The sequence below is a fragment of the Nannobrachium achirus genome (genome assembly GCF_963921795.1).
Source record: "Nannobrachium achirus genome assembly, chromosome: 13".
In the NCBI taxonomy this organism is placed as follows: domain Eukaryota; kingdom Metazoa; phylum Chordata; class Actinopteri; order Myctophiformes; family Myctophidae; genus Nannobrachium; species Nannobrachium achirus.
The window spans coordinates 6913026-6931198 of record NC_137833.1 but is presented as its reverse complement, the minus strand read 5'-3'; the positions used below and the strand labels follow the sequence as shown (position 1 = coordinate 6931198).

The following is an 18173-nucleotide window of genomic DNA, read 5'->3' as shown; positions in this document are numbered from 1 at the left end:
GCTAATTAATGAAGACATTGATATGAGGTTCATTATCAGTCAAGCTATTGAATTCTAAAACATGCATTCTATTGAACTGCAAGAACTTAACTTCACATGTCTGAATTGCAGACAAAGATTAATATGTTAAATTGAGTGCTTCATTTGAGTATTTAGTATTTAGTTGAAATCCCTCTCTGTCAAGTCAGTGTCCATCAGTCTTCTAATGTGGGGACTGTGAGGACAGCTGTGGCTCAGCTGGAGAAGACACTCAGTAAAGAGATGAAGAAGATACAGAATCAAGGGGGTGGAGAAGCTCTGTGATGATGAGCTTGGGAGGATCCAGCGATATGCAGTGGATGCAACTCTGGACCCTGATACAGCACATCCTAATCTCATCCTGTCTGAGGATGGAAAACAGGTGCATGCTGGAAACAGAAAGAAAGATGTCACAGACAAAACTCTTTCACTGGCTGCACCTTCACTGAGAAACTCTATCCATTCTTTAACGCAGGGCCAAATATCTATGGTGATAACAACTCTGCTCCTCTGATCATCTCTCCTGTCAATCACATATATTAAGACTAATTTAATCCTCAACTTTACGTATTCTGGGGGAGAACATTCAGTGGAAAATACCAGATCTACAAGCTCACAACCTGCGGCGCGCTGTTAGCTTTACATCAGATATTTTAGTTTTAGAGATTTGATGCAATATGAAATACATTCTAGATGTCCTATTCTAGAGCCCTGGGGGACCCCAGTTATCTACAGTACATGTATCTAGGTTAAGTTAAGTGTGTATATAGATAGAAGGGTTAATCTAACTGTAATTTGAGTTTGGAAATTTGCTGAGGTTTTTTTTTGGTTGTTGTTTTTTCCTAAGAAAATCAAATCTTTTGTTTTTTTGAAAAAGTGAAAATAGAAACACCAGAGTTAATGATGAAACATTTGAAAATGTGATTCTTTAATAGAAATCAGTAACTGTAATTGTGTGGAAAATACCTGTAAAGTGCTGGAATTTAGCTCAATTTGTAATGCAAAAATAAACTTAAAGTTGTACTATGTAACTTTTTTTATAAAACAAATCTTAAAATTCTCCTAACTATTAAATCACAAAAGTTTTAGAAGATCCGCGCCGTGAATTTCAGCCTGTAAAGCCTTCTCTGTATGTAAACTGAGATCCTTGCCGTGGACCGGATCTCGCGCGAAAATTGCGTCATCACACTACCGGCCAATCACAGCGAGGGTTATACAACTGCCGGCCAATCACAGCGCATCTTGAAGTGGGGTCGCTATGGCAGCCATATTTGTTGTCGCCCGTTTGTACCATCCCTTCTCTAGGTAATTTCGCCTACCAGGCAGGGTGAAGGAGTCCGTATCTCTGGAATTACTGAACGCACAGGAACAAGGGACCCCTTAAAAGATAGATCTCAGCGAGGTGGAGGCAGACGCGGGGGTCTGAAGGTACGAAAAACGTCCGAAAGACGCGGACGCGACCGCGGTTTGCTATAGGGCTAATGACCACTAGTTGGGCATCTTACACAGTATGGCTTTAAAGGTAATAAAGAATGATAATAAGTAAGTATAACATGTTGTCTAAATGTTCTCAGGGGTAAATAATTGATGTGTTGTTAAGATGACAGTATTCAGTCATCAAACTGGTTCGGTGTTAAAAAGCTTTCTATCTAACTAGTTCTAATCTAAATCTATTCTATCGTCAATAATAATCATTGTTCTTCAACGTGTACAGAAACTGCTTTGCTCTGAGTTTCATGATCTTTATTGTTTTGTTTTATTGTGATGGTCCTTTATGCTTGTTTTATTTGGTCAATGTTAGATATTTTTCCCCCGTCATTGTGATGGCTATTCATGTCAAAAAAATAAAAATTCGTTTTTTTTTATTGATTTAACACTCGGCTGCTCACTCTACAACGTTGTTAGTTTTAGGAGCTGTGCTCATGTGCTTGTCTTACTTTAGGAAGAAGGCCAATTCTGTGAAAGCTCTGAAAACTTAATATAGTTATCCAACTTATCACTGATCACATGTTTCAAGGTTTTAAAGAAAAACTACCATGAATATGTTTTAAGTCAACATATTTGAAATTAAATACAAATTGTACTTTTCAGGATTCCAATTCAAAAACAGCAAAAATAGCAGATCTACAAGCTAAAGTTTTGAGCTTGTAGATCTTTTATTTTTGCTACTTTTGTGTGACATGTGTGACATAGAATGACAACATCGAAGGACATTAATTTACAAAAAAAGTTCAAATACGGAGATAAAAGATCAGGGGTTTCTGCCCGACACTATATGCAATGTGGCCCTCTGGAGTGGGCGTGGAAATAGTGTCCCTCTACATTATCAAAGTTGCACATCTCTGACATAGAGCCCAACACTCCCGGCTGACGGGCTTCGCCCGCAGCCCGTAGGAGTACAGTAGGTGCAATGACCATTATCACCCTCCTCCCCACCCTAGGGCTTCCCTCTTACAAACACGGGCCAACTGTGTTCGCATAGACGCCCGACAAAGCCGAACGCACCACGGTGGATTTGAACCCACAACCTCTGGGCAAAAACCTCTGGGTGGGCAATGAAATTGTTTTTTAACATACATTTTTGATATTCATATTATATTATCTTTTAAGTGTTCGTGTTTTGCCAATTATTTGGGGGTCCACTTGCAATAGGCTACCCTCATGGCCCACCAGTGGGCCCCGGACCACAGGTTAGGAGTGGCTGCACTAAAACCATAACAGAGGGAGAAACAGAGAGAAGAGTGGAGGCTGTGAAGGGTTAACAGCAGTCAGAAACAGAGCAGCCTCTTTGCCACTGACGCAATCTACAGTGAAGTGAAAGTATAGTGTTCATGTAGTTTGGTGGAAGCGCTCTCTCTCTCTCTCACACACACACACACACACACACACACACACACTCTCTCTCTCTCTCTCTCTCTCTCGCTCTCTCAGTTCAACAGGATTTCTACGGGAATATTAAGAACATAGACAGGTGAGTACATCAGATAAGGACTTATTATTCTGTTACAGAGAACAAAGGCATATTAAACTGTAGTCAGACACGATCTTCCCTTGGTTTCGTTTTCCTGGAAATCCTGTAGTCTAGTCGTTCAGTTGGTAAACGACAGGCTTCCCTTACAGTTTACAGTTTAGGCATTTAGCAGATGCTTTTAATCCAAAGCGATTTACAATAAGCAGGTAATACATCAATATAATAAGCAATATAATAATATGTCAGTACATCAACAGCAATACAACAAATGCATAGGACTATCAATCTAGAAATAAATGATAAATAAATAAATAAATAATAATAATACCCTAGGTAAACCACGCACCTAATCAGCTATCTAGCTTCATGTGTGGTCATCGAGGGAAGGGGAGTGTTACAGTAGTGCTATGGGTTTAGGTGGAGTCTGAAGAGGTGAGTCTTCAGTCCTAGGGAGTGAGTCTGTAGTTCTAATGGAAACTATTAATATGTCATCAATAAGGGAGAATTATATTCAATCTAGAAGTCAAGAATTACATTTCTTTCCGTGTTTATTTTCAGTGTATAAAAATGGCGTCTGCCAGCAGTTTCCTGTCTGAAGAGCAGTTCCTGTGTTCTATCTGTCTGGATGTGTTCACTGATCCAATCACCACTCCATGTGGACACAATTACTGTAAAACCTGCATCACACATTACTGGGAAAGCAGTGATCAGTGTCAGTGTCCACTATGCAACGAAAACTTTGATAAGAGACCAAAGTTCTCTGTTAATACTTTCATATCTGAGATGGCTGATCAGTTCAGGAAGTCAAAGCAGCTGAAAATGCCTTCCAACACAAACCCAGAACCTGCTGAACCTGCTGAATCAGATGAAGTCTCCTGTGACGTCTGTACTGAGACCAAACTCAAGGCTGTGAAGTCATGCCTGGTGTGTCTGACCTCCTACTGTGACACTCACCTGGAGCCTCATCAGAGACTCACAGGGTTAAAACGACACAAACTCATCGACCCTGTAAAGAACCTGGAAGACTATATGTGTAAGAAACATGACAAACCTCTGGAGCTGTTCTGTAAGACTGACCTCATGTGTGTTTGCCAGTTCTGCACTGAGTCAGACCACAAGTTACACCAAACAGTATCTCTGAAAGAGGCATATGAAGGAAAGAAGGCTGAGCTGGGAAAGACAGAGGCTGAAGTTCAGCAGATGATCCAGGAGAGACAAGTGAAGATTCAGGAGGTCCAACACTCAGTACAGCTCAGTAAGAAAGATGCAGACAGAGAGATAGCATACAGTGTGCAGATCTTCACTGCTCTGATCAGCTGTATTGAGAGGAGCCAGGCTGAGCTCATTGATGTGATTGAAAAGAAGCAGAAAACAACAGAGAAACAGGCTGAAGGTTTCATTAAAGATCTGCAACAGGAAATCAATGAGTTAAAGAAGAGAAGCTCTGAGCTGAAGCAACTCTCACTCACTGAAGACCACCTCCACCTCCTCCAGAACTTCACGTCCATCAACACCCCTCCACCCACCAAGGACTGGACAAAGGTCAATGTCCCTCAGTCTTCATATGTGGGGACTGTGAGGACAGCTGTGGCTCAGCTGGAGAAGACACTCAGTCAAGAGATGGAGAAGAACCTGTGTGATGCTGAGCTGAGGAGGATCCAGCAATATAAAGTGGATGTAATTCTGGACCCTGATACAGCAAATCCATGGCTCATCCTGTCTGAGGATGGAAAACAAGTGAGTTGTGGAAACGAAGAGAAGAATCTCCCAGACAACAAAGGGAGATTCTCTTCAGTTTCCTGTGTCTTAGGAAAACAAAGCTTCTCCTCAGGAAGGTTTTACTATGAGGTTCAGGTTAAAGGGAAGACTGACTGGGATGTAGGAGTGGCCAGAGAGTCCATCAACAGGAAGGGAAACGTCACACTGACCCCCAACAATGGTATCTGGTCTATATGTTTGAGGAATGGAAATGAGTACAAGGCTGGTGCTGGCCCTGCTGTCCTCCTCCCTGTAAGAGAGGAGCTCCAGACAGTGGGAGTGTTTGTGGATTATGAGGAGGGTCTGGTCTCCTTTTATGATGTGGAGGCCAGAGTTCATCTCTACTCTTTCACTGGCTGCTCCTTCACTGAGGAACTATATCCATTCTTCAGTCCAGCTTCAAACAGTAGTGGTCAAAACTCTGCTCCTCTGATCATCTCTCCTGTCAATCATACAGACTAGACAAATAATCCTCAGCTTGACATGAAAGCTTGGTTCTAGTTTAAGAAACTAATATGAGTATAGAAGGGTTCAATTACAAGTTTATTGTGCTAATTAATGAAGACATTGATATGAGGTTCATTGTCAGTCAAGCTATTGAATTCTAAAACATGCATTCTTTTGAAACGCAAGAACTTAACTTCACATGTCTGAATTGCAGACAAAGATTAATATGTTAAAGCTGTACTGTGGAAGCTGCTCAACTAGTGGTCAGTAGCGGTATTGCTTTTTTCGGCCGGAGTCGCCGCGGACCACCGGAACGGGGGTCCGCGGACCACCGCGGTCGTCGCGAGCACCTCCGCCTTGCCGATACGATTCCGTAGAGCCGTCTCCCATCATTAGACCAGAATTGAGGGAGTAGCAAGCAAGATTCCTTCACCAATGTAAACACAGTTGCTGAGGGAAGCTACTTCCTTTAGAGACTCGCTGTGATTGGCCGGTGGTGTATGATCGGCGCTGTGATTGGCCGGTAGTGTATCATGTGGGAGATGACATCATTTTGCCGGGAAATTCTCCCCCCCTCACAACTCATAGAAAACATATAAAGAGAAGGCTTCAGAAGCTGAAAATAACAGAGTGGGGGTTCTAAAACTTTAGCGATTTAACAGTTAGGACAATTTTAAGATTTGTTTTATAAAAAAAGTTACATGGTATAACTTTAAATTGAGTGCTTCATTTGAGTATTTAGTATTTAGTTGAAATCCCTCTCTGTCAGGTCAGTGTCCATCAGTCTTCTAATGTGGGGACTGTGAGGACAGCTGTGGCTCAGCTGGAGAAGACACTCAGTAAAGAGATGAAGAAGATACAGAATCAAGGGGGTGGAGAAGCTCTGTGATGATGAGCTTGGGAGGATCCAGCGATATGCAGGGGATGTAACTCTGGACCCTGATACAGCACAGTGTGAACTCATCCTGTCTGAGGATGGAAACAGGTGCATACTGGAAACAGAAAGAAAGATGTCACAGACAAAACTCTTTCACTGGCTGCACCTTCACTGAGAAACTCATTCCATTCTTTAACGCAGGGCCAAATATCTATGGTGATAACAACTCTGCTCCTCTGATCATCTCTCCTGTCAATCACATATATTAAGACTACTTTAATCCTCAACTTTACGTATTCTGGGGGAGAACATTCAGTGGAAAATACCAGATCTACAAGCTCACAACCTGTGGCGCGCTGTTAGCTTGTACATCAGATATTTTTGTCTTAGGGATTTGATGTAATATGAAATAAATTCTAGTTGTCCTATTCTAGAGCCCTGGGGGACCCCAGTTATCTACATGTATCTAAGTGTGTATATAGAAGGGTTAATCTAACTCTAATTTGAGTTAGGAAATTTGTTTTGTTGTTGTTTTTTCCTAAGAAAATCAAATCCTTTTTTTTTCTTTTTTGAAAAAGTGAAAATATAGAAACACCAGAGTTAATGAAACATTTGAAAATGTGATTCTTTAATAGAAATCAGTAACTGTAATTGTGTGGAAAATACCTGTAAAGTGCTGGAATTTAGCTCAATTTGTAATCCAAAAATAAACTTAAAGGTAATAAAGAATGATAATAAGTAAGTATAACATGTTGTCTAAATGTTCTCAGGGGTAAATAATTGATGTGTTGTTAAGATGACAGTATTCAGTCATCAAACTGGTTCGGTGTTAAAAAGCTTTCTATCTAACTAGTTCTAATCTAAATCTATTCTATCGTCAATAATAATCATTGTTCTTCAATGTGTACAGAAACTGCTTTGCTTTGAGTTTCATGATCTTTATTGTTTTGTTTTATTGTGATGGTCCTTTATGCTTGTTTTATTTGGTCAATGTTAGATATTTTCCCCCCCGTCATTGTGATGGCTATTCATGTCAAAAAAATAAAAATGAGTTTTTTTGATTGATTGAACACTCAGCTGCTCACTCTACAACATTGTTAGTCTTTAGGAGCTGTGCTCATGTCCTTGTCTTACTTTAGGAAGAAGGCCAATTCTGTGAAAGCTCTGAAAACGTAATATAGTTATCCAACTTATCACTGATCACATTTTTCAAGGTTTTAAAGAAAAACTACCATGAATATGTTTTAAGTCAACATATTTGAAATTAAATACAAATTGTACTTTTCAGGATTCCAATTCAAAAATAGCAAAAAAAGCAAATCTGATCTGCTATTTTTGATACTTTTGTGTGACAGAATGACAACGTCGAAGGACATTAATTTACCAAAAAAGTTCAAATCTGGAGATAAAAGATAAGGGGTTTCTGCCCGACAATATATGCAATGTGGCCCTATGGAGTGGGCGTGGAAATAGTGTCCCTCTACATTATGAAAGTTGCCCATCTCTGACATAGAGCCCAACACTCCCGGCTGACAGGCTTCGCCCACAGCCCGTAGGAGTACAGTAGGTGTATTGACCATTATCACCCTCCTCCCCACCCTAGGGCTTCCCTCTCACAAACACGGGCCAACTGTGTTCGCATAGACGCCCGACAAAGCTGAACGCACCACGGTGGATTTGAACCCACAACCTCTGGGCAAAAACCTCTGGGTGGGCAATGAAATTGTTTTTTTAACATACATTTTTGATATTCATATTATATTATCTTTTAAGTGTTCGTGTTTTGCCAATTATTTGGGGGTCCACTTGCAATAAGCTACCCTCATGGCCCACCAGAGGGCCCCGGACCACAGGTTGGGAGTGGCTGCACTAAAACCAGAGGGAGAAACAGAGAGAAGAGTGGAGGCTGTGAAGGGTTAACAGCAGTCAGAAACAGAGCAGGCTCTTTAGTGACGCAATCTACAGTGAAGTGAAAGTTAGAGTGTTCATGCACTTTGGTGGAAGCACACTCACACACACACACGCTCTCTAGTACTAAAAAACGTTCAGTTCAACAGGATTTCTGCTGGAATATTAAGAAGAACATACAGAGGTGAGTACATCAGATAAGGACTTATTATTCTGTTACAGAGAACAAAGGCATATTAAACTGTAGTCAGACACGATCTTCCCTTGGTTTCGTTTTCCTGGAAATCCTGTAGTCTAGTCGTTCAGTTGGTAAACGACAGGCTTCCCTTACAGTTTACAGTTTAGGCATTTAGCAGACGCTTTTAATCCAAAGCGATTTACAAGAAGCAGGTAATACATCAATATAATAAGCAAGATAATATGTCAGAACATCAACAGCAATACAACAAATGCATAGGACTATCAATCTAGAAATAAATAATAAATAAATAAATAAATAATAATAATAACCTAGGTCAACCACGCACCTAATCAGCTATCTAGCTTCATGTGTGGTCATCGAGGGAGGGGTTTAGGTGGAGTCTGAAGAGGTGAGTCTTCAGGCCTAGGGAGTGAGTCTGTAGTTCTAATGGAAACTATTAATATGTCATCAATAAGGGAGAATTATATTCAATCTAGAAGTCAAGAATTACATTTCTTTCCGTGTTTATTTTCAGTGTATAAAAATGGCGTCTGCCAGCAGTCTCCTGTCTGAAGAGCAGTTCCTGTGTTCTATCTGTCTGGATGTGTTCACTGATCCAATCACCACTCCATGTGGACACAACTACTGTAAAACCTGTATCACACATTACTGGGACAGCAGTGATGTGTGTCAGTGTCCACTATGCAACGAAACCTTCGATAAGAAACCAAAGTTCTCTGTTAATACTTTCATATCTGAGATGGCTGATCAGTTCAGGAAGTCAAAGCAGGTGAAAGAAACGTCCAGCTCAAACCAAGAGCCTGCTGAACCAGATGAAGTCTCCTGTGACGTCTGTACTGAGACCAAACTCAAGGCTGTGAAGTCCTGCCTGGTGTGTCTGACCTCTTACTGTGAGACTCACCTGGAGCCTCATCAGAGACTCACAGGGTTAAAACGACACAAACTTGTCGACCCTGTAAAGAACCTGGAAGATTATATGTGTAAGAAACATGACAAACCTCTGGAGCTGTTCTGTAAGACTGACCTCATGTGTGTTTGTCAGTTCTGCACCGAGTCAGACCACAAGTTACATCAGATTGTATCTCTGAAAGAGGCATATGAAGAGAAGAAGGCTGAGCTGGGAAAGACAGAGGCTGAAGTTCAGCAGATGATCCAGGAGAGACAAGTGAAGATTCAGGAGGTCCAACACTCAGTACAGCTCAGTAAGAAAGATGCAGACAGAGAGATAGCAGGCAGTGTGCAGGTCTTCACTGCTCTGATCAGCTGTATTGAGAGAAGCCAGGCTGAGCTCATTGATGTGATTGAAAAGAAGCAGAAAACAACAGAGAAACAGGCTGAAGGTTTCATTAAAGATCTGCAACAGGAAATCACTGAGTTAAAGAAGAGAAGCTCTGAGCTGAAGCAGCTCTCACACACTGAAGACCACATCCACCTCCTCCAGAACTTCACATCCATCAACACCCCTCCACCCACCAAGGACTGGACAAAGGTCAATGTCCATCAGTCTTCATATGTTGGGACAGTGAGGACAGCTGTGGCTCAGCTGGAGAAGACACTCAGTCAAGAGATGGAGAATAACCTATGTGATGCTGAGCTGAGGAGGATCCAGCAATATGAGGTGGATGTGACTCTGGACCTTGAAACGGCACATCCTAATCTCATCCTGTCTGAGGATGGAAAACAAGTGAGTGATGGAGACATAAAAAAGAATCTCCCAGACAACACAAAGAGATTCTCTCCATGTTCCTGTGTCTTAGGAAAACAAAGCTTCTCCTCAGGAAGGTTTTACTATGAGGTTCAGGTTAAAGGGAAGACTGGCTGGTATCTAGGAGTGGCCAGAGAGTCCATCAACAGGAAGGGAACCGTCACACTGACTCCCAACAATGGTATCTGGTCTATATATTTGAGGAATGGAAATGAGTACAAGGCTGCTGCTGACCCTTCTGTCCCCCTCCCTGTAAGAGAGGAGCTCCAGACAGTGGGAGTGTTTGTGGATTATGAGGAGGGTCTGGTCTCCTTTTATGATGTGGAGGCCAGAGTTCATCTCTACTCTTTCACTGGCTGCACCTTCACTGAGAAACTATATCCATACTTCAGTCCAGATTTAAACCATAGTGGTCAAAACTCAGCTCCTCTTATCATCTCTCCTGTCAATCATACAGATTAGACTAATAATCCTCAACTTGGCAAGAAAGTTTACAGTAGTTCTAGTTTAAGAAACTAATATGAGTATAGAAGGGTTCATTTACAGGTTTATTTTCCTAATGAAGACATTGATATGAGGTTCATTGTCAGTCAAGCTATTGAACTCTAACACATGCATTCTATTGAAACACAAGAACTTAACTTCACATGTCTGAATTACAGCCAAAGATTAATATGTTAAATTGATTCCTTCATTTGTGTAAGTATTTAGCTAAAATCCCTTTCTGTCAGGTCATTTTAACCAAACGAACCCTTGCGTATTCTGAGGGCGAACATTCAGCAGAAAATACCAGATCTACAAGCTCATAACCTGCGTCTCGTCTTAGAGATTTGATGTAATATGAAATTCTAGTTGTCCTATTCTAGAGCCCTGGAGGACCCCAGTTATCTAAATGTAATGTATGTGTGTATATAGAAGGCTTAATTTAACTGTCATTTGAGTTTGGAGATTTGCTGTTTTTTTTTTCTTCTTTTCTTGAGTTTATGATGATTTGAAAATTTGATTCTTTAATAGAAATCAATAACTGTAATTATGTGAAAATACCTGTTGTATGTTGTGCTTGAATTTAACTCAATTTGTAATCCAAAAATAAACTCAAAGGTAATAAAGAATGATACACATTGGTTTTCATTTATTCTTAGGGTGTAGTATGTACATTTATAACCTTTATAACATGTGGTCTAAATGTTCTCAGTGGTAAATATGTGTTAAGATGACAATATTCAGTTATCAAACAGGTTCAGGGTTAAGAAGGTGAGCTACAGTATTTCTATCTAGTTCTAATCTAAATCTAATCTATCGTCACTAATAATCATCGTTCTGTAACTGCTTTGCTTCGAGTTTTACGATCATCTTTTGTTTCATTGTGATGCTCAATTATGCTTGTTTTATTTGGTCAAGGTTCGATATTTTCCCCCCATTATTGTGATGGCTATTTATGTCAAAAAGGTTGCTAAAAATGAGGGTAACTATAGTTTTTTTATGATTGATTGAACACTCGGCTGCTCACTATAAAATTAGTTTAGGAGCTGAGCTCATGTCTTACCTTAGGAGGAAGTCCTATTATAACGTTAGTTTAGGAGCTGTGCTCATGTCTTACCTTAGGAGGAAGTCCTATTCTGTGGAAACACTGAGCCACTTTGGGCACCTTCTCCATGGCAAGCTTCTTCCCCCGAGACTTCACCCTGTCTATGGCGCTGTAGTTAAAGGTTTTACTGCTCAGGTACACCACCTGCAGAGAGGAGAATAACATGCATTTAATGCATAGAACATTAACCCATTTAGGCCTAGAATTATTTAATGCTTTAACTGTTAAAATAGCAGATATACAAGCTCGCAGCGCGGCAGCGAGTGCTGTGTTGCGAGCTTGTAGATCGGCTATTTTTGTTCTTGTAGCAAGTCTTTGAATATATCCTTTTAAAAGCGAACATGTGTAACTCAAATATTTGCTTCTGGGCGGGTCCCTGGAACATATATTTTGAGATCGGGGGTCCGCGGCCAAATACATGTACTTTTGGTGGGTCCTCGACGTGAAAAAGTTTGAGAAGTATTTAGAAGACATTTATAGAATCGGGTCAACAATATTCAAAGACTTGCACAATTTATTAATGTTCACGATTCAAAAAAATAAATAAAAAATAGCAGATCTACAAGCTCGCAGAGTGCTGCGCTGCGAGCTTGTAGCCAAAACTACTAGTAACTGGTGTACTGACCATGGTATTAAACTACTAGTAACTGGTGTACTGACCATGGTATTAAACTACTACTGGTGTACTGACCATGGTATTAAACTACTAGTAACTGGTGTACTGACCATGGTATTACTGGGTTTAACTGACCAGCCAACTGGCCTGACCTGAACCCCCACAGAGAATCTGTGTTGTGTTGTCAAGAGGAAGATGAGAGACACCAGACTCAACCACACAGATGCGATTAAGACCCATTTCAGTATACAAATGAAACCAAATGGACCTCTAAGGATCCATTTGGTTTCATTTGTATACTGAAATGCATCCTTAGGGGTTTATTTGGTTTCATTTATATAATGTCAGAGTTACATACAAGGATCAATTTAGACCTCCCAAAAAGAACGCAGAGAGTCCCTGGACCCCACTTTGAGGACGACCACTGGTCTAAATGGTCTGTTACTCCCTTTTCTTTTAGTTTTTGTTACCTTGTAGGTGGTTGTACTGTTAAATAACTTGAAAAATAACCATAAAAACCAACATGAAAAATAATCGTGGTAACATTGTGTATTGTGATACAGCTTGGGAAAATATTGTGATATTGTATTTTTCCATATCGCCCACCCATACTTTTTGGGGACTATGTTGAGGTCCAGTCTCTACCTTGGTTTTGGGGACTATGTTGAGGTCCAGTCTCTACAGTACCTTGGTTTTGGGGACTATGTTGAGGTCCAGTCTCTACCTTGGTGTTGGGGACTATGTTGAGGTGCAGTCTCTACCTTGGTGTTGGGGACTATGTTGAGGTCCAGTCTCTACCTTGGTCTTGGGGACTATGTTGAGGTCCAGTCTCTACCTTGGTGTTGGGGACTATGTTGAGGTCCAGTCTCTACAGTACCTTGGGGTTGGGGACTATGTTGAGGTGCGGTACCTTGGTGTTGGGGACTATGTTGAGGTCTCGTCTCTACAGTACCTTGGTGTTGGGGACTATGTTGAGGTGCAGTCTCTACAGTACCTTGGTTTTGGGGACTATGTTGAGGTCCAGTCTCTACCTTGGTGTTGGGGACTATGTTGAGGTCTAGTCTCTACAGTATCTTGGTTTTGGGGACTATGTTGAGGTCCAGTCTCTACCTTGGTTTTGGGGACTATGTTGAGGTCCAGTCTCTACCTTGGTTTTGGGGACTATGTTGAGGTCCAGTCTGTGGTCCACCAGGCTGGTTGATGAGGTACATACATAGGTACATAGGGGTCTCTACCTTGGTGTTGGGGACTATGTTGAGGTCCAGTCTGTAGTCCACCAGGCTGGTTGATGAGGTACATACATAGGTACATAGGGGTCTCTACCTTGGTGTTGGGGACTATGTTGAGGTCCAGTCTGTGGTCCACCAGGCTGGTTGATGAGGTACATACATAGGTACATAGGGGTCTCTACCATGGTGTTGGGGACTATGTTGAGGTCCAGTCTGTGGTCCACCAGGCTGGTTGATGAGGTACATACATAGGTACATAGGGGTCTCTACCTTGGTTTTGGGGACTATGTTGAGGTCCAGTCTGTGGTCCACCAGGCTGGCTCCGGCCTCAGACAGGTACCCCTGGTTGAGGACCAGACAGTCGCGGCCGAAGCTGCAGGGACAGCAGACTTTCTGCAGCCATTTGGTCCACTTGGGGTTGAGCTGTCCGTAGGGCTCCTCGTTCTTGGGCTTGAATACGCCGATTATCTTCTGCAAACAGAGACAGTTCAATTCAATTCAAAGGGCTTTATTGGCATGAGAAAACATACGTTTACATTGCCAGAGACACACAGATGTAATGGTAATAATATGGTGTCGCTTGTTTTCTGCAGGTAAATAAAACTTTGGAGTTTACTCTCAGGTTGCCCGGCCGGGCAAGTGCTTGTTTGTGCGGGGACGCAACCGTCTATAAACACAACACCAGATATAATGTGAGCTGTTTTCACTGTTGCTACACTTAAAAATATAAAATAGGTGTGAACCCAAAGTCATATTCAGTCATAGCTATGTAGGAATTAGGATTACAAATTAGGAATGACATTTTTTTATCGCACAGCCCCAGGAAGTAAAACAAAACAAGTGTTAAATTGAACGGTCATTAAAATTTTACCTATCATTTTATAATGGATGATTCGATTTACTTTTCGGGCAAGTGGGTTGGGCATGACCTTTGGGCAAAAAGAACATGACCTGTGATTGCCCGAAAGGCAAGTGCCTCTGAGACCTTAGTGTCAACCCCTGGGAGATTATAATCGATTAAAATAATCGAATAAATAATCCAATAAAATCTAATAAAATAATCGATTTGGGCAGATTTAGACATTTTCAAAAACTTTCCAAAATAGCAAAAGCTGTCGAGCCTAGGCCACATCTCACAATGTGTCACGTCATAGGCTTGTAGATCAGCCATGTTCGCTATTCTTTCCTCAATATGCTGATTATAAAAGGTCTATTGGAATAACGAATAGTTTTTCAGCCCTCCTAGGTGAGAAGGGAGTTCTAGGGCAGTGTTTCTCAACCTTTTTTCTGCATGGGCACACTTTTCATGTTCCAAGAATCCATGAAACGGGGGTAAAAATGTTTCAAATTTGTACGTTTCTTCGCAAAGTAAAGCCCTGCTTCTTCATACAAGGCTGTCGCACAACAGTAGTGAAAACAGCAGATCTACAAGCACACAACGCCTCGCACCGCGAGGCGTTGTGTGCTTGTAGATTGGCTGTTTTCACTAGTTTAAATCATTTTTAAAATGATAAATACAATACTGGCTTTCAAGCAGTTTCAAGGGGCACACTTGACCCTTCTCAGAGGCACACCAAAGGTCCCCAGGCACAGTGGTTGAGGATTTAGTCCTGGCCAGGCTGACACCCTAGAATCTAGAGTGTCAGCCTGGCCGGGACTAAATCCCATCCTCCAACCCTGCCATCAAAAGAGACAATTCATGAGTGAGCAAGGCAGAGAGGCTGGCTGTGACTAACAAAGTGGAATTGGAATGGTTTCGCAACTCATTTATGTCAATCAGATTATCCTAAGTCCCCTCACATGACCATGTGTGTAGTAGCCTATTCTGGGGCAGGGGACTGGGGCTTCTATTGTGCCCTGCTGCTAGTTATGCTGCTGCCTGGTAACGACGTTTAAACATTATGTCTTTAAATACGCGCATCATGAGTGAAAATGTACCGTCATCCGCTTGTTGAGAAGCCAGCGAGGCAAAGATAATATCTTGAGAGAGACGGTTTCAGGAGGAAGCCGTTCAAACTTATTTTTTCAAATGAATGGGCTAAATCACTTTTATGTGTTGGTAGACTTCCTATTCCAGGGGTCTTCGATGTTTTCAGTCCAAGGACCCCTTAACTGAGAGAGAGATGAAGCAGGGACCCCCACAACCTGTTCAGAGATTCCATATAGTTTCATCATTTTGACAGCACAATCGTCTGTGTGTTTTCCGGTTGATGTCAATTTGTGTTTTCAGATATTTAACCACTTGAACCGTCAATACTTAATAAACTTGACCTTTCACTCTGTACTTAGTCTGCTTTTTTCCCCCTCTATACCAAACCTCTTTGCCGAAAATAGCCGATCTACAAGCTCACAACGCCTCGCAGCGTGAGGCGTTGTGAGCTTGTAGATCTGCTTGTAGATTCGGATGACCCCCTGTAGTAACTCTGAGGACCCCCTAGGGGTCCCGGACCCCGTTGAAGTCCTATCACTAAGGGAAGAGCAAGCACACATGGGCTAAGCGCTACAACACATGACTCTGTGATGTTTAAACAATAAATTGATTTTAACCAGTGAGAGAAAACTCATCTCAACAGGTCTGTGGGAGATGTCACGGATATGTGAGCAATGCACACAATGTCTGCATGACACATGTGCCCCTCTCTCTCTCTCTCTCTCTCTCTCTCTCTCTCCCTCTCTCTCTCTCTCTCAGCTAACCCTGTGACAGCAACAAAGGTGATTCCTGCCGCGGTTAACATTATGATTACCATGGTTTATAAATATACTGTAGGAATGAATCAACTTCACACCACCAAGAAAGCCGGTGTCCTCCAGTCCAAAGTCATATGGCAACAGCTAGACCAGTGATTCTCAAGGACCGCCAGTTTGATATGCATTAGGATCAGGCAATGGTCCCCCGTTTCTAAAGTGACAATTTAAGGATTTTTTAATACCTTTGGCCAAAATTAAACATTGGCCAAATTGTCAAATATTAGAGGCAGAAATGTGAAAATAGCAGGTCCCCAGTCCCACTCCCCAAACTTAAAATATGATTATTTTGGGGGTCCCGGCCTTAAAAGGTTGAGAACCACTGGTCTAGAAAAAAATTCATACAGGTGTCCAAACTCAAAAACACATTTGCCAACTGTGTATGTCTGTATGACAATATCCTAACTAGGTTGGTTCATTATGACAATAATGTCAAAAGATTCATCATGACAATATCATAATAATGAAGGAAAGCTGACTTTAGCAACACAAGTTAGTAAAAATGTGCATATTGCAGGCAGGCGACCATCATCTCCAATATGGACACAATGCCTAAACATTCCCACCACTCCAAGGCACTGAGGCAGTCAGCAACAGCATTTTTGCAACACAGAGCGAGGCTTGTTTTTCAGTTTAAGTAATTGTCTCCACCAGCCGAAGGCTGAGGGAGAGTATGTTTGCGTCCGTCCGTCCGTGCGTGCGTGCGCCGATTTGTGTGGCCTGGTGGAGACCTGTGCTCGGAAGAGCACTGCTTCTAGTTTCATCATCCATTCCACAGCACGTCATTTAGGTGAAGAATCTAAAAAGACAGGGGTCTTCAACGTTTTCAGGCTGAGGACGCCTTAGTTGAGAGAGAGATGAAGCAGGGACCCCCACAACCTGTTCATACTAGATTCCATATAGTTTCATATTTTGACAGCACAATCATCAGTGTATGTTGGATTCATGTCAATTTGTGTTTTCAGATATTTAACCACTTGAACCTAAACTCGACCTTTCACTCTGTACTTAGTCTGCTCTTTTTCCCCCTCTACACCAAACCTCTTTAACCAAAAATAGCAGATCTACAAGCTCACAAGGCTTGTAGATCTGCTATTTTTGGCTAAAGTTCTAAGAATATGGACACTAGGATTCAAGTGGTTAATATAAAAAAGGAGAAAAAAACACATAGATTTGGAGGACCCTCCTGCAGTAACTCTGAGAATCCCCGGCCAAGGGGTCCCGGACCCCTTGTTTGAAGACCCCTGTAATAAGAATTCCTCAGTCTCTCTCACCCCCTGGGAGTCTTTGACAAAGTAGCTTCCACTGCTGCCCTGGTAGATCCTCTCCGGGTAGATCCCCTCCTCACTGGCCTGCTCTGCTCTCCGGACGATCTCCCCAAACTCCGGGTCCAAGGGGAAGCGGTTCCTGTGCCGGGGGGCCCGGACCCCCGGGCAGCCGCTGCCCCTTCTACCCGGCCCGGGACGCTCCAGGAGCGGCTGTCTCTCTCCTCCTCTCTCCCGGCCGCCGCAGCCTCCTCCTCCTGGTCTTCCTCCGGACACGCGGACCCCTGAACCCGGGGTCCCCAGGCCTTGGCCCGGGGCAGTGGAGCAGGGGACCACCTCGCTCTGGCAGTATTTGCAGTGCAGTGAGTGTACAGAGTCCTGGGACTGGGAGATGAGCGGACCACCATTCTCCTCCATCATTCTGGAACTCTGCAGCTCTCCTCTCTCTCTCTGACTCACATGTTCATGTTGTGATCTTCCGCGTGGAGGCCACACCCACTCAGCTGCTATTGGCTACAATGCCTGCGCAAAATCCCACCCACTCAGTAGAATGGGTGAAAAAAGTTTTAATTAATATTTCTTATAATGCTCGACTCAATTAAAATAATCTTTCTTTCTTTCTAAGCTACAATTTCATACACTATTTGTATAGGCTTTAGGGTTTAGGCTATCCACAGTCACTCACTCACAGCACTTTATGATTTTAAATGTTTTTGCTTGTGGGGGTAAATGTGAATGTCTGTAAACCTAACGCAACATTTATTTGTAAATTGTTGTTGAACGATCTCACTAAAAATATCGTTTTACACCCTTCTGTTTCATTTGATCAGTATGTTTGCATATT

The 18173-nt window shown here is 42.2% G+C and overlaps 3 protein-coding genes across 3 annotated transcripts in view; 2 read left to right on the top strand and 1 right to left on the bottom strand.

The window, feature by feature from the left end:
* Positions 1 to 17749, bottom strand: part of LOC308296772 (phosphatidylinositol 4-kinase type 2-alpha-like) — a gene marked incomplete at its 5' end in the record, with an annotated part of 53921 nt that extends 36172 nt beyond the window's left edge. The window contains 3 exons of the mRNA XM_080740098.1: positions 11487 to 11618; positions 13590 to 13790; positions 17339 to 17749. Of these exons, the coding sequence (XP_080596224.1) occupies positions 11487 to 11618; positions 13590 to 13790; positions 17339 to 17749 (744 nt within the window). The remainder of the gene's footprint in view (positions 1 to 11486; positions 11619 to 13589; positions 13791 to 17338) is intronic.
* LOC308297123 (E3 ubiquitin-protein ligase TRIM21-like) lies at positions 3557 to 5209 on the top strand (the record flags this gene model as incomplete). The annotated part of the gene is made up of 1 exon (XM_080740536.1): positions 3557 to 5209. The coding sequence occupies one exon, from the start codon at positions 3557 to 3559 to the stop codon at positions 5207 to 5209; it is 1653 nt and encodes a 550-aa protein (XP_080596662.1).
* On the top strand, positions 8705 to 10348 carry LOC308296521 (E3 ubiquitin-protein ligase TRIM39-like; the record flags this gene model as incomplete). The annotated part of the gene is made up of 1 exon (XM_080739815.1): positions 8705 to 10348. The coding sequence occupies one exon, from the start codon at positions 8705 to 8707 to the stop codon at positions 10346 to 10348; it is 1644 nt and encodes a 547-aa protein (XP_080595941.1).
* Positions 17750 to 18173: the final 424 nt, after the last annotated feature.